This window comes from Anguilla rostrata, chromosome 2 (assembly GCF_018555375.3).
Source record: "Anguilla rostrata isolate EN2019 chromosome 2, ASM1855537v3, whole genome shotgun sequence".
NCBI classification, from domain to species: domain Eukaryota; kingdom Metazoa; phylum Chordata; class Actinopteri; order Anguilliformes; family Anguillidae; genus Anguilla; species Anguilla rostrata.
This window is the reverse complement of record NC_057934.1, coordinates 22,481,537-22,498,205: the sequence shown is the minus strand read 5'-3', so window position 1 is coordinate 22,498,205 and position 16,669 is coordinate 22,481,537. Positions and strand designations below refer to the sequence as shown.

The 16,669-nt window shown below is 44.6% G+C and overlaps 1 protein-coding gene across 50 annotated transcripts in view; it reads left to right on the top strand.

The window, feature by feature from the left end:
• Nucleotides 1-16,669, top strand: part of ablim1b (actin binding LIM protein 1b) — a 142,508-nt gene that overhangs the window by 106,924 nt on the left and 18,915 nt on the right. For 28 of the 50 annotated variants that reach the window (XR_010328251.1, XR_010328250.1, XR_010328249.1 and 25 more), the window contains 7 exons: nt 185-272; nt 734-792; nt 4,426-4,470; nt 6,001-6,078; nt 12,743-12,898; nt 13,663-13,707; nt 14,432-14,476. Coding sequence is in view for 45 of the 50 variants with exons in the window: in XM_064321307.1 (XP_064177377.1) it covers nt 185-272; nt 734-792; nt 4,426-4,470; nt 6,001-6,078; nt 12,743-12,898; nt 13,663-13,707; nt 14,432-14,476 (516 nt within the window). In the remaining 5 variants the exon portion in view is untranslated. The remainder of the gene's footprint in view (nt 1-184; nt 273-733; nt 793-4,425; nt 4,471-6,000; nt 6,079-12,742; nt 12,899-13,662; nt 13,708-14,431; nt 14,477-16,669) is intronic. The other 22 variants (XM_064321310.1, XM_064321313.1, XM_064321295.1 and 19 more) reach the window with 7 other exon arrangements.

The window sequence follows — 16,669 nt, the reverse complement described above, 5'->3', positions numbered from 1 at the left end:
TCAGCCTGTTCTCTGACCAGGAGCACAGAACGTGCTTTTAGTAGGGTCTCACAGTCAGGAACACGCTGCACCTGTGCCCAGCGGACCACTTCCTCCAGTAACCTCCCCTGCAGCCAGCAGCGTGTGTATGTGTGTGAGTGTGTGTGTGTAATGTTTGACCATTGCATTTGTATTTTTCTTCCAGGCGGGAGACAAACACTACCATCCCAGTTGTGCACGATGCAGCAGGTGCAACCAGATGTTCACAGAAGGAGAGGAAATGTACCTGCAAGGTGAGAACTGTGACAACACTGCCCCCTGGAGGACACTGCCCCCTGGACTGTAGTATTCAAAATGTGAAACTTAATTCATTCAGTGATTATCACACAAGGTGATTTCTTTTCCATGTTGTTGAGTTGGTTCATTGGTTTCATCATTTTACAAGTAGAACAGTCACTGTTCAGTGATGCAGTAACTACCAATCACTGTACTTAATCCCCCAATGAGCATACCATCTGGCAGTGATGTAAAGGCACCATTGCTACTTTTGGGGAGTCACTCGCGCTTTGAGTGACTGAATGAGAGAGAGAGTGTGATTGGGTGCCTGAGTGAACGAGTGAGTGAGTGACTGAGTGAGACAGACTACTGTTCCTAGGTTGTCTAATGTCAGCCCGGAGAGAGTAAAGCAATAGGCACAGCAACAGTCAAATAGGTTAATGCTTTATGAATACTGGCTGAATTATCTTTCCCATAGGATCCACAGTGTGGCATCCAGACTGTAAGGACAACACCAGGGCAGAGGAGAGACACAGGGTAAGAGATTGTCAGTTCAGCACTGTAAGAGAACACTGACAGAAATGGGGTGGGCCTACAGCACTGTGAGCGAATGACAGAGAACACTGGCAGAGATGTGGCGGGCCTAAAGTGCTGTGAGCGAATGACAGAGAACACTGGCAGAGATGTGGCGGGCCTAAAGTGCTGTGAGCGAATGACAGAGAACACTCGCAGAGATGGGACAGGCCTACGGCACTATGTGTGACAGACAGAGAACACTGGTGGAGACTGGGCAGGCCTACGGCACTGTGAATGACAGACAGAGAACACTGGCAGAGATGGGGCGGGCCGACAGCATTGTGAGCGAATGACAGAGAACACTGGCAGAGGTGGGGTGGGTGGGCGTACGGCACTGTGAGCGAATGACAGAGAACACTGGCAGAGATGGGGTGGGCCTACAGCACATTGTGAGCGAATGACAGAGAACACTGGCAGAGGTGGGGTGGGTGGGCGTACGGCACTGTGAGCGAATGACAGAGAACACTGGCAGAGATGGGGCGGGCCTACAGCACATTGTGAGCGAATGACAGAGAACACTGGCAGAGGTGGGGTGGGCCTACGGCACTATGTGTGACAGACGGAGAACACTGGTGGACATTGGGCAGGACTACGGCAATGTGAGTGACAGACAGAGAACACTGGCAGAGGTGGGACAGGCCTATGGCACTGTGAGTGACAGCCAGAGAACACTGGCAGAGATGGGGCGGGCCTACAGCACATTGAGTGATTGACAGGGGCACTAGAGTTAAAATTTCTTATTCCAATGTAGGGGAGAATTATGAGGGGACTGTCCAGAAAATTAATGATGTAATGAAATATGAGCACAGTGCTGAAAGGATGTGAGTGTTGTGTTCGTCTGGTATGTTTATTCCCACAACCAGCACAATCTTTACATTCACATTGGACCTTATTGGATCTGGTGGACCTGTTGATGTTCTTGTTTCTCAGACGTGCCAGCACCCAAGGGCTAAGCCGTCCCCCTTTGACATTTTTTTCCCCGTGGTCCCAAGTCAGCGTCAGCATCAGCCGCGGTTCCAGGTTCGAGGCCAGTCCAGCCCATGCCCCTCACTACGGCGACTAACATTTCACTCTTGCTTTCATCAAAGCAAGGAGAGGGATGCAGTGTTTTTAATCCACGTGTGATAAGAGTGCGTGTGCACATACACAAACGCACACAACACGGTGACTTGACCCTTCTCCTGGCGGACCCTGTCACCTGCAGGGCTTTTCAATGCTGATCCTGGAAATATGTCCACTGGTCTGTTCTGTAGATTTTATTCTGGTGCACAATCATTCATTTCTCAGCATATGCAGGGGTTGCCAACTGTGATGCTTTCTAAGACATGCAGTTTCAGGTTCTATCTCAAGCTCTCACGCTACCCAAACACATCTCAGACTGCAACTTAAAACAAAGCCACTCCCTGATTAAACAAGTTGTCTGTCAGCTAGCAGGACAAGGTCAATTGTTTTCAGCATGGTGAAGATTGGTGAGATTGGTTCTTCAACATTACAGAGACCACCTGCTGTAATTTTGCACCAATCAAATTTTGTGCTCGCACTTAATGGGGTAACAGCAGTGGGTCTGAATATTGAGGGTAGGTGCAGACATCCGCTGAAAACCTGGTGTAGGGCACACCCCCGCAGCTCCTGTGGTCCTTGGGGGGCTCTGTGCACAGAAGGCACCATCCTAGACTTATTTTTTTTAAATTAATAAGCTTTTATTATTTTTAAAATTTTTTTATGGAACAAGGGGCGAAGTTTTACTGTCCTTTTAAAATTAAGAGAAAGTATCTGAGTGCTGCTCAAAAAAGAGCTAAATACAGAATGCGGGCAGAATAAAACTATGCTACTGAAAACATCATCACTCTGGTCATTTTGTAATCAGGTCACATAGAGAGTGATAACAAGCAAAAAGTCGTTCAGTGGTGCCCAGAAACACTGCAGAAAACATTATATGAACAAGCTAAACCTAAAATAACGAAAGTATTGTCATTATTCCGACCAGTAGGAGGCTGCAAACCTTCCATATCTCCAGTTGCGGGTAGCTGTACCTACTCCGAAGCAGCTTGCAGCCTCCCAACAGAGTCAGTCTGTCCTCAGAGTTTCCTATGCAATTAATGTTTCCATAACACACTGAGGCCGGAAAATAAGGAGAACAAGACAGGCTCAATTAGAAATCTCACTGAACCGCTGTATTTAAAGCACCACTTCCTTCTGCCCAGTTTCCCAGATGTTGCGTTGGCATTCAAGCTCTTTTTATGAATTCCTGTGACTGTGGCTTCTGCAGATCATTTTCAAAGCTGAAACTAATCAAGATAGGCTAGCCCATGCCTTAGAAGCACCATGTCTTGAGACAGACTGTTGGAGAAACTGCTCTATACCAGTGGCTGTGCAATGAGCATAAGGCACACTCAAATGACAAAGATCACACGGTCTAATGCTAGTCATCTTATTTCTCATGCTGGTAAATCTGTTGCAATGTAAATTTTCCAGAGCCTTCCACAGGGCAGTCCTCCCCTCCTCGGTCTGCGATCGCAAAATCGCACTCCAGCCAGCTGATAAAAGTTTGCAACCCTAGCATATGCTATATTTATAGTACTTTCATATTTTAATATATTAATTATATAGAAAGCTTAAATTGGGTTTTTGGCATTTAAATGATTTATTCAAGTCTGATTCCTGATTACTGATTCCTGAGTCTATGTTGTGATAACTGGCAGTAGCTGCATCAAGCTGAGTTTGCAAAAGAAGAGTCTTCGGGTTTCACAAGCTATATAAATGCTTCACTTTATTGGTGGCCTATTGGCTAAATGTCGTTGTGTTGCTCAATATTACACTGTGTTATGTAGTGTGGCGTAATATGCACAGCTTTTCACAACATTCACCACGGTGAGTATGCAATCCGTGGCACAGAACACTAAAACTCATTGAACTCAGTAGTTATGTTCCATGAGATGGACACAGGACTATTTTTCTGTGCAATATACCTAATCCTGATACTGATTTGCCTGTACTGTAACAGATGAGTCTTGTGATTGAGTTCAGTCAATTAACCATATATGGAAAAAGACATTAAGAAACATCATAGATATCTACTCTGCTGGGACAGATTTTGTACTGTTGGATAGTGGCGTGGTTTGGGGGAGTAGAGGGGAGCAGTGCTTTACAGTATGTGCTCAGATTTGGATTAAAGTAGTGGGGCTGAGTTTGGTGGGGTGGTACTTTGCACAATAAAATTTCCACTGTTAATTCAACACTGTTACAGTTTAATTAACACTGGACATTTAACTCTGAGTGTGCTCAGATTCAGGTTAAAGTAGGGGGGCTGAGTTTTCGGAGTGCAGCACTCTGTACTCAGATTCAGATTAGATTAGGGGGGCTGAGATTTGGGGGTGCAGCGCTCTGTGCTCTGATTTAGAGCTGCTGAGTTTTGTCGAAGCAGTGCTCTGTGCTCAGATTGTGTTGAAGATGCATGGGCTTGGGGCTGTTGTTCACTGTCCTGCCACTGAGTGATTAAGGGCTGGGGTAAAAGGTGAGGACTGTGTGATGAAGAGCAGGGCTGTGTGTGTGATGAATGAACCCCTCTTCCGCTTCCTCTTCCTCCTTCCACAGTTCATTCCCCCCTCGATAGCCAACATCCACAAAACAGAAAGGCAGGTACTGTATTCGCTATGGGCTGTGCAATGACATCATCATTCCGTGTGGTCTCTCACGCAGGTGTGGAACTTGCTATGGGCTGTGTGATGACATCATCATTCCGTGTAACCTCTCACGCATGTGCAGGACTCACTAAGGGCTATGTGATGACATCATCATTTTGTGTGGTCTCTCACACACATTCAGGGGCCATATTCTTAAAGCATCTTAGAGCAGGAGTGCTGACCTAAGATTAGATTTCCTCTGTCCATATTTTAGCCTTCATCACTTTATCCATTATAAGCTAAAGGGCAATACTGATCCTAGATCAGCTCTCCTACACGTTAGACACTCGCAAAGCCCACGACTCCCTATGGGCTATGCGATAACATCATTCTGTGTGGTCTCTCACGCATGTTCAGGACTCACAGTAGCCTGTGTGATGTCATCATCATTTTCCCATGTGGTTTCACACACATGCTGGATTTAAGCTATGAGCTGTGCAATGACATCATCAATGTGTCGAAAGGACACAGTGATGACTATGGTCAATTTGAGTATTTAAAAAAAATTGTGGACCATGTGAGCTTTCAGCAGGTAAAAATAATAGGCAAGGTTCACAGACTTTGCAATTATTATTATTATTATTATTATTATTATTATTATTAATAATAATAATAATAATAATAATAATAATAATAATAATGATAGTTTTCTGGACAAGGATATTACAGTAAAATAAACAATGTTAATAGGATCCCTGGCCACATCAGCAATGCTTTATAATGACTTCACTACTGGAGGATGAATGAATGAAGTGGTGCCTTTATGTCATGTACTCTGCTCCAGCAGGAGAGACTAACGGGACAAGCCTGACCCCATCAATTGACTACCAAGTTAAGGGAGTGGCCTGTCTGCTGGATCACATGATGTTGTCACAAGTGTCCGCTTAGTTTCCTCCCACAAAAGTCCAGGCTGAACTGTGTGGCAGTGTAAGTCTGATCAGGGGTCATGTGCAGTCTCCACAGCAACAGTCAGGGTCACCTCCACAGCAGACTTCGCTTCTGCCCTTCCAACCGGCATGTGCTCAAAGAGGAATCTGTGGAATTTCTTCTGACGCTAACACAAACCGTGTGCTTTGCTCTGACAGCGTGAGTGACTGCTCCATGCCACCTATCGGCATAAGCTTTAGACTGAGAGGGAGGGGCAGACCTCCACCCCTTATTGGCTGGTGGGATCCCTCTTGAGACCTCTCCCTATGCAATTTCACACTGAAATGTTCCACTCTGAGCCTGCTGTGTTCTACAGGACGCATCCGAGCCCAATCGGTTTTTTAATGGTGATGCGTGTGAAATCGCGTCCGAGCGGTCTCATGGTGCTCGTGTGGACTCGCTCATTGTAAAACACAGACGGACAGAACGGCTGCGATTGGTTCTGTCGTTTCCATGACGTGTCATTAGAGGTGCTTAAGCTGGCTGTGTATGTGGTCTGATTCACGGCGTCGTTTTGAAGGGGCTGCGGCCGTCATATATATCTCCCTTCTCTCTACAGCCGACGAGGTCGTCGTCCGAGAGTATTTGTTCCCGACCTGGTTCAAGCATACCTGGCTCACCGGGTCATACCATCTATGTAAGTCTCTTTCACCTGCGCCACATCAATCAATCTATCTCTTTTACACATATCAGCATTGATTTCATTTAACATCCTTCAGTCTGTACATACTTTTCACAATGTGGCACTGCAGAGCACAATTGCTGTTGCAGGGGTCGCCATTCCATCGTGAGAACATTGTCTGGGTTCAAGTGTGTTTGTAATGGCTGACGGATTGATGTATAAAACGAACGCAGCCGTCCACCAGTAATGCCTACAGAAGACATCTGGAGCGCTTTAATGTTATAAATGTGTCGCGGCCCCTGGGCTATGTTTTCCCCTGCATCCAAAATGATTTGGCCCGTCTTCCTGCCCTTGCCCAATACCTCCCAAAATGCCCCCCCCCTCCAAACTGCCCCGCCCCTTAATCGGCCCCTCATCCACTGTCTTTCCCTCCAAAATGCCCCCAGATTTTTACTCCAGTAAAAATGCCAAGCTTTTCTCCCATTCTCAATGACTGCGTCTCCTTAGCCCCAACAACCACCCCCCCCCACAAAAAAACTGTAAACAATTTAGCTAGCCAATGAGAAAATTAACTCATACAGTCAGAATTTAGATATATCTTCAACTGTAGCAAGAAGGTCAAAAGGCATATCATCCTGTATATTTTGGTCCACCTGCTGTTTCAGGTCTTCATGGATGTTTGAAGATTTGTATGTTTTTGCAAAGTTTTACGGCAGGCAGGTTGCAGTCAGTCCGCTGCAGACTTCATTACGCGGAAAAACGGCTTTTCTGCCACGATTGATTGGAGCTAGGACTAAGCCGTTCTCTCTGCCTGTTAAACCGGCCAATCAGGCAAATTCATTTTCTGAAATCTAATCTTCCCTCCTAAATCACATCACGGCCGTCCCGTGCACAGAGAGCTGCCCGCCTGCTGACATGTTTCTCCCAGATGGATGTAGAGATGCTGAGATCCACTGACACCCGACTGCCATCCAAATATGTGGCAAATTTCCTGGGAAGGCCTGCAGCCATCCCACAAGAGACTGTGGATGTGATCTGGACATGACAGCGCATAATGCTAAATCTAATAGTGTGGGGAGCCGGGGGGCTGGCAGATGGACGGGTGAAGGGGAACTCTGGTCCGGATGCGGATCTGGATCGAGGGGAAATGGATCTGGACATGGACTGGGAGCCGCTGGGAAACAGGGGGTCATGAGTTAACTTGAAGGCCTTCTCCCCGTTCTCTATGTGTGCTTTGCAAGTACATGTATATGATATTGAAACAGTGGCCAGATCTTTGGATCAGTTTCCATGTTTCTGAACATATGCTTAATAAACCACCTGACATAGAGAGGTAGACATTACTAAACAATGGGAGTGACTTTCCAACTGGGGCAGAGCTTCCCACCTAGGAACAGATAATAATAACTTTATTTATATGGCACTTATCAAAACATAGGTAGAAAGTGTTGTACAATAAAATTAACATAAAATGAATAAACATTAAAGTAGCAATCTCGAAGATTTTCATTGAAATAAATGTCTGCTAAGTCACTATATATCACTGAATTAGGTAACAATGGTGATTGCGCCTATTCTTATATAAATTTATATTGTTATTATTATTATTATTTATGATTAAAGAACTGGGTGTCTGTGGCGACATTCCCGGGAAAAAATCACAAGCAGCGCACAGTTAGTGATGCATTTTCCATCACCCATCAGTGGTTGGTCCGCCAGAGAGGGTAGGCGGAGCTAACGCAACAGGCTCGCTCTTCAGCTCACTTGTGAGTGTGAGCAGCGTACTGTTTCCGGTGTCTGCAAGCTTTATGGAACCCTAACAAGTTTTTGTGTAACATGACAGGTCATATTATTTGTAGATTTCGTATTACATTTGATGACAATGTAACGTTACTAAATTACTTAGTTATTTGCACAGCTAACATTAGTTTAGACAACGTTGTGATGGCACAGTCGGTAGCCATCTCTCATATCAGGTAACGTTGCGTTAGCTAGCTAGTTAATGTAATTAACATAATCTAATGTCAGCTAACAATTAGAAAAAACGGTAGCTAACGCTACGGACAGGTACCAACCTCGCAAACCGTCTCTCGAATGCAACGCTACCTTGTTGCAACATTGCAATGTGGCAAACTAAAGGCCAGTTCAGATTAATGATTCACAACAAGACTGGATGCAACTTGCAAAATTCCAAGACGTCTGATTGTAAACATTCTAAAACTGCACTTGGCAATTTGACACGATGGGCCCTTTGAGACCCCAGGGCAGGCAACGGCTCTGCTACTAACCAGTTCACACCGCTGCAATTTTCTCTACAACATTCTAAAACCGTTTTGTCTCATTGCGAATCATTGATCTGAACTGGCCTTAACGTTACAGTTATTTACATTGTCATCAAGTTCATCAATATATTATATTGATCGGAATAAATATTGATCGGAATAAAGCCGTCTTTACACAGAGCATTAACTCTATATAGGTGGAGCAGAGCCTGGTCTGATTTCTGTGTAAAGAGAAAACTAAATAAAAAATACGGCAATATGGATTAGCGTTATTATTTTATTACGCTTCCTCGTATGTTCCTTCAGCCTTGATGCCCTTTTTTTGATGAAATCTCCTTTGTTTTTGTTTTATTCTTCTTGTTCTGATTGTTAATTTAACACCCAGCTTAGCTTTATTCTCTAACAGTTTAGCTAGCAAAACCAGAAACACCAGGGATAACATTTTGCGAGGCAGTTGTTTCAAAAATATCACACAACAACCATTCACGAGAAAGACAATGTTTATTGTGCATGAGATACATAATTCAATCAAATCAATCAAATTTTATTTGTGTAGCGTATTTTACAGCAGTTGTCACAATACGCTTTACAGACAACCCTGGCCTAAACCCCCACAGGAGCAAGCCTAAGGCAACAGTGGCAAGGAAAAACTCCCTGTGGCAGATGGGAAGAAACCTTGGAAGGAACCAGGCTCAAGGGGGAAATCCATCCTCCTCTGGTCGGCTCAGGGTGCCGACTGGTGACCAACATGTCAGTCAGTTTTATAAGGTTTATGATGTGGCTCAGATGATGGGTGGGGCCGGGTGGCGGTGATGGGGAACAGCAGGTGGCGACAGATGTGGGCAGGGTGGAGGCAATGACGAAAGAGGGGCTGGACCGCAGAGGTGGGGGAGACCAGATGACTCTCGAAGCACTCTTGAGGGTTGGGGCAAGAGCCCCGCCGGCAGCGTGGGGAAGAGGGTAGAAATGGGAATTTGCAATATAGCAGACAGTGGGTAAAGTGGCAGTAGTATGTATTGGGGGGACCCCGAGAGCCAGCCCATGTAAAGTTGGGTCACAGCTGATTGACAAGTGACAGTAAGGAAAGGATTGCCACCTACAAAGCTCTATGACTACAGGCTTCTCGCACCCTGTCTCCAGACTATAACTGATTATAAACCTGAGCATAGAGGTGCGTTTTTAATCTAGATTTAAATATTGAGACTGAGTCTGACTCCTTTATAAATTTTGGAAGCTGGTTCCACAGTAGTGGGGCCCTGTAGGAGAAAGCCCTACCACCCTTTTAGGTTTTTGGAAATTCTTGGGACTACCAAGTAGTCTGCGTCTTGGGATCGGAGTGACCTTGTAGGCTTATAAGGTAGGAGCAGGTTAGTTATGTACACAGGTGCACGTCCATGCAGAGCTTTAAAAGTCAGGAGCAAAACCTTGAAATCTATCCTATGCTTAATGGGTAGCCAGTGAAGCGATGCTAGTACTGGTGTAATGTGCTCATACTTCTTAGTTCTGGTCAAGATATGAGCAGCTGCATTCTGCACAAGCTGGAGACTCTTTAACGAGTTATTAGGGCAGCCAGATAACAGGGCATAACAGTAATCTAACCTAGATGTAACAAACGCATGGATCAATTTTTCAGCATCCCCAACTGACAGGAAATGTCTAATTTTAGCTATGTTGCATAGCTGAAAGAAGGCAATTCTGGATATGTTTTTTATATGGGTGTCAAAAGATAGATCAGGATCAATGGTGACACCAAGTTCTTTAACGACCATATTAGGTTCAGCCAAACAACCATCACAGTTTAAGGTGAGAGTAGACAATTTCTCCCTTAATATTTTGGGACCTAAAACCAACATTTCAGTCTTATCTGAATTTAGGAGCAGAAAATTTGAAAGCATCCAAACCTTGATATCTACAATACAAGCCTCTAACCGTGAAAGCGGCAGTGCTTCACCAGGTTTCATTGAAATATAAATCGTCCGCATAACAGTGGAACTCTACGCCATGTGCCCAGATAATATTGCCAATGGTAGCATATATAGCGAGAAGAGAACTGGTCCTGGTACTGATCCTTGTGGAATACCGTATTTCATTATTGAGGAGCTGGACTCTTCTTCTTTTAATTTGACAAACTGTTTCCTGTCACATAGGTATGATCCAAACCATGCGAGTGCCTGTCCATGCAGTCAAACACAGGCCTGGAGTCTGTCCAGTAGAATTCCATGATCAATTGTGTCAAAAGCTGCACTCAGTTAGAGGAGTACAAGAACCGACAGAGTTACGGTCGGCTGGCAGTAGTAAATCATTTGTAACCTTGATAAGTGCGGTTTCTGTGCTGTGGTGGGGTCTAAACCCTGATTGGAATACTTCAAGGATACCGTTAGAGCTAAGGTATGCACTTAGTTGCTTAGCAACAGTTTTCTCCAATAATTTTGATAGAAATGGAAGGTTTGAAATAGGTCTACAATTTTCCAATTTATCAGGTTCTAGGTTTGGTTTCTTCAGTAATGGTTTAATAACTGCCACTTTTAGTGACTCAGGTACGTATCCTGTGACTAGGGATGTGTTAATGATTTTTAATATATGCTGGCCTAGTACCGGAAATAGTTCTTTAATCGAATTTGAAGGAATAGGATCGAGTAGACAGGTCGTCGGTTTTGAGGACATGACTAATTTGGATAACTCAACCATGCTAATGGGCGTAAAACAGTTCAGTACCGCTGTCTGTAAATCTTCCTGTTGTAACCAGGTGCGGGGCTGTTCATTAACATGAACAGGAATAGTGCATGATGGAGACAGTTTGGAAATCTGGTCACTAATAGCCTCAATTTTCTGATCGAAAAAGTTCATGAAGTCATTGCTGCTAAGATTGGAGGGATAAGTTGAAAACTCTGATGATTGTTTTTTAGTTTTTTAATTTATCCACAGTACTAAATAGAAGTTTTGGGTTATGTCTGTTTTGTTCAATTAGTTTTGAGAAAAAGGCAGATCTAGCAGAAGCAAGAGCTTACTTATACTGAAGAAAGCTGTTTTTCCATGCAAGATGAAATACGTCTAGCTTTGCTGACCGCCATTTTCGCTCTAATTTTCTAGTAGACTGCTTCAGGGCCCAGGTGGTATTGTTGTACCATGGAGTGTGGTTTTTGTGATTAGGGTTTCTTCTTTTAAGGGGGGAAACAACATCAAGAGTGTTCCTGAGGATAAGGGTTAGCTGGTTAGTCAATTAGTCCAGTGCAGCTTCATCAGCATTTTCATCAGCCTTTTCTTCAGTGGAGAGGAATGACTCCGGAAGCATATTTATAAACTTTGGAATATCCTTAGGGTTTACTGATCGGCTGTAGTAATGTCTAGGATCTGATACGGGAGGATTGGATGCCTTAATATTAAACGTAATGAGGAAATGATAATTGCATGAGCCACAGCAAATCCCGCGGATTCTTCTCTGCAGTGTAAAGATGTTCATACCGGGCAAAAGGTGGATAACGAACGTTTGTGGAAATTGATCATCACTAATTCTACCCCAGGTCTGCCACAGCATTTTAATCCGGCTCGGCAGTGTAAAGACAGCTTAAGTTAGCCTAATGTTAGACAATGAATGAGTACGTACATAATGTTACTTTTATAACAACCATTTTTTATTCAGTAAATAGTAAGTGTTATAGTTACCGTGGCCCAGGTGCCCGCTGACTGACACGACACTGTTTGGAAGTTGGGAAGTGAGGTCCAAAAACACACCTGCAATTACCGCTTCTCGCCATTGGTACCGCCAAAGTGAACGAAACGGAAATCTTCGAGATTGTCACTTTAAATAAAATTAACAATTATAAAGAAAAAGAAGATAAGTTTATGAAAAAAATATCCTTTTGGCCTAAAACAGAACTACCCTTTTGGAGGGGAACTAGGAGTTGTATTGGCCCCTATTGGGGTAAGTACCTGCCATGTGGTCAAGCAATGATGTCCTCAATCCTGTAGGGGGCTCTGTTCATGCATGCTAAGTTGGGCAATGATCTCTCTGTGATCTGAACCAATGGAAAAGTAGCCAGACCAGAGAACGTAACAGTGAGATTACACACAATATTCAGTTAATTAAGAGTGAGTGCATTCAGAATTATAAAAAAATTATCTGTATCTGTTCTAGTAATTCTAGATCATTGATCCAAGTTGGGTTTTCAAGTACGGTCAACAGAGAGGCTTTCTTCCTCAACATGAGTCCCAGAAAGTTTCCAAAATGGCAGGAAGTGACTTGCTGTCCCTTACTGAAAGCTCATGAACAGTGTCCACTCTCCCAAGATGCATTGTGTTCTTTCCTGGTGACTGACTTCCTCTCCTCCCCTTCTGTCTGTGTGTATGCGTGTATGTGTGTGCATTTGTCTGTTTTGTCTGTCTGTCTGTCTCCCCAGGCAAAAGTAGACAATGAGATCCTTGACTACAGAGACTTAGCAGCCATCCCCAGAGTCAAGGCCATTTATGACATTGAGCGCCCAGATTTGATTACCTATGAGCCCTTTTACAGCACATCGCTGGAAGAGAAACAGGACAGGCAGAGTGTGGGAGAGGTAAAGTTATTCCCCTTCTGTTGCTTCTGCCCCTCTGAATGCTGCTCTTCAATCACACGCACAGCGTCTTGCTCAGCTCATGCAGCCTTCTCACGGGGTTACCGCGATACAGCATCTCAGTCAAGGCCAGGGCTTCCCAACCCAATTCCTGGAGATCTGCCTTCCTGTAGGTTTTCATTTTAACCCTGATTTGGCATACCTGATTTTACTAATTGGCAGCTCAACAAGATCTCAAGCTGTTGAATGAAGGTGTGCTTTGTTAGGTTTGGACCTGGGAACAGGATTGAGCAGCCCTGGTCAATACTGTGCAGTATTCACTGCAGCATTGACAGAAAGGTGTGTGTGTGTGTATATATATATATATATATATATAAAATATATATTATATAATATTACGTGTATATATATGTATATTGTGGATATATATATATATATATATATATATATATACATATATATGCATCATGCTCCTCAGGTCTTCTCTGGAAGGTAAGTAAGACAGCGGAAGAATTTCTCGGGATCAAACCCAGACCGTGTGCGATCCCAGCAGGGCAACGCGCTCCAAACAGGGCACTTCGTTCCTAGCACTCTCAGCGCAACCCAGTGTCTCGTATGCAAGGGGTGCACATTCTTCCAGCGCTGCTTTAGCGATCTAAGAACGTTGCTGCATTGCTACAGCTTTAAAGTACCGTTGAGAATATGTAAAGGCAGACATTTTCTGTGATGTGAGGGATCGTGTGGTCACTAGCCCTCTCTGCCGACAGCCTGTGACCTCCAGACGAGAGAGATCGCCCCAGCTGGACCAATGTGTAAGTGGGCCCCCATGCTGGGTCCCTGGCAACGGGGCCCCCCTCCCCAGCTGTGTGCTGAAATCTGACTGCTTTAAAAAACCACTGTGTACTGAACACTTAGTGCCTAAACACACCACTAGCTAAAAGTATGCTGAACATTCTAATGACTAATTCTGTGTTGAACATTCTGCTTTAACTGACCTCTGACTAATTCTGTCCTGAACACACTGCTTTAACATCACTGACAATGTGCTGAACACCGACTGCATTAACCCCTCTCATTCACTGTACCGTAAGGGAAACTTGAATGAGATGCAATGCTCAGAAGTCCATTTTAACTTTCACAGCTGCTTGTCTGTCCCTTTTCTTCAACATGTCCTCTGTGTGTATGTTGTTTGTGTTTGCATGTATTGTGGGCTTGAGTGTGTGTGCATGTGTTTGCACATGTGTGTGTGTGTGTGTGTATGTGTATGTGCAAGTGTTTGAATGAGTACATTTTCAAATGTGTACTTGCACGTGTGTGTGTGTACTACTGACTTTAATTCTTTGTTTTTTGCATTTATTTTCACTTTTCTTTGCATCTGGGGGGATGTTGACATGTTGACTGTGTGAAATGTCTGGATCCAGGTGAAGCTACTTCCTTGTGGTGGCCTGACAGTACATACAAAAATTTTAGCTGGATTCTACATTGTTATGTCCTAGCCACCATGGTAACAATCCTCAATCACCCTTCCCTTGACAGCCCCCCAGCACCAGTAGAGACAGCTCACCCAGGCGCAGTGAAACAGTAAGTGCTTATTGCCCTTAATGACTGGACCAGGATAAGCTTTACCAATCCTAATCATGAGCCCAACCATTGTGTAAAAACTTCTAATGCTCATCCTGGGCCAGCTTTTTGGAGTCTATCCACCACTGTAAGGGGACAGTCTGAGAATGCTTAGCCAATTTAACACCTGAAAGTACATGTGGAAGTAGTAGCAACCACAGTTGCCAAGGCCATAGCAATGAATACATTCAAAGACATGCACTCATTTATTCGCATGCACGCACACATGAGCACAAAGTCGGCCAAATGCACAGAGACACATGCATACAGTCCCTCACATGCATGCACTCACATACGCCACCCACATACCCACACACATCCACACCCACACATACACCTCCCACACACACACACCCTCACCCACACACATCCTCACCCACACATACACCACCCACCCACACTCATCCACACCCACACATACACCACCCACCCACACTCATTCACACCCACACATACACCACCCACACCTACACACATCCACACCCACACAAATACACCGCACACCCACACACATCCTCACCCACACATACACCACCCACACACCCACACCCACACACATCCACACCCACACATACACCTCCCACACACACACACCCTCACCCACACACATCCACACCCACACATACACCACCTACCCACACACTTCCACACCCACACATACACTACCCACCCACACCCATACACATCCACTCCCACACATATCCACGTCCACACATACACCACCCACCCACACACATCCACACCCACACATACACTACCCATCCACACCCACACACATCCACTCCCACACATATCCACGTCCACACATACACCGCACACCCACACCCACACACATTCACACACACACATCCACGCCTACACATACACCACCCACCAACACACCCACACACACACATCCACACCCACACATACACCACCCACACGCACACCCACACACATTCTCGCCCACACATACACTACCCACCCACACACACACACATCCACGCCCACACATACATCACCCACACACACACCCAGACACATCCACGCCCACACATACACCACCCACCCACACACATATACCACACACCCACACCCACACATACAGTGAGCACCATAATTCATTGGACAGTGACACATTTTTTGTTATTTTGGTTCTGTACTCTAGCACTTTGAGTTTGAAATGATACAATGACAATGAGATTGAAGTGCAGACTGTCAGCTTTAATTTGAGGGCATTTTCATCCATATCAGATGAACCGTTCAGAAATGACAGCACCTTTTGTACATGGTCCCCCCATTTAAAGGTACTACAAGTATTTGTTGAATTGGCTTCACAGATGTGTTTCATTAGGCAGGTGTATTCATTTGTGTGGACCACTGACCACTGTGGATGACCGGAGAATACTCTCTGTGGTGAAGAAAACCCCCCTGACAAAAGCCCAACAGATCAAAAACACTCTCCTGGATGCAGGTGTAGATGTGTCAAAGTCTACCATACGTAGAAGACTACACCAGCAAGACTACAGAGGGTACACTACACGATGCAAACCACTGATAAGCCTGAAGAACAGAAAGGCAAGATTACAGTTAGCTAAAAAGCACCTAAAAGAGCCCCAAGAGTTCTGGAACAAAGTCTTGTGGAGAGATGAGACAAAGATTAACATGTACCAGAGAGATAGAAAGAGGAAAGTGTGGTGAAAAAAAGGAAATGCCCATGATCCAAAGCATACCACCTCATCCGTGAAACATGGTGGAGGGGGTGTTATGGCTTGGGCCTGTATGGCTACCAGTGGAACGGGCTCACTTGTCTTCATCGATGATGTGGCTGCAGACAGAAGTAGGACAATGAATTGTGAAGTCTACGGAAATATTTTATCTGCTCAGATAAAACCAAATGCCTCCAAACTGGGGGCGGCTATGTACAAAAGGTTCTATAATTTCTGAACGGTTCATCTGATATGTATGAAAATGTCCCTCAAATTAAAGCTGACTTCAACCTCATTGTCATTGTATCCTTTCAAACTCAAAGTGCTAGAGTACAGAACCAAAATAACAAAAAATGTGTCACTGTCCAATGAATTATGGTGCTCACTGTATATACACACACACACATGCACACACACACAGACACACACTCAGAGGAAGTAAGAAAAGGAACAAGGTCACTGTTCA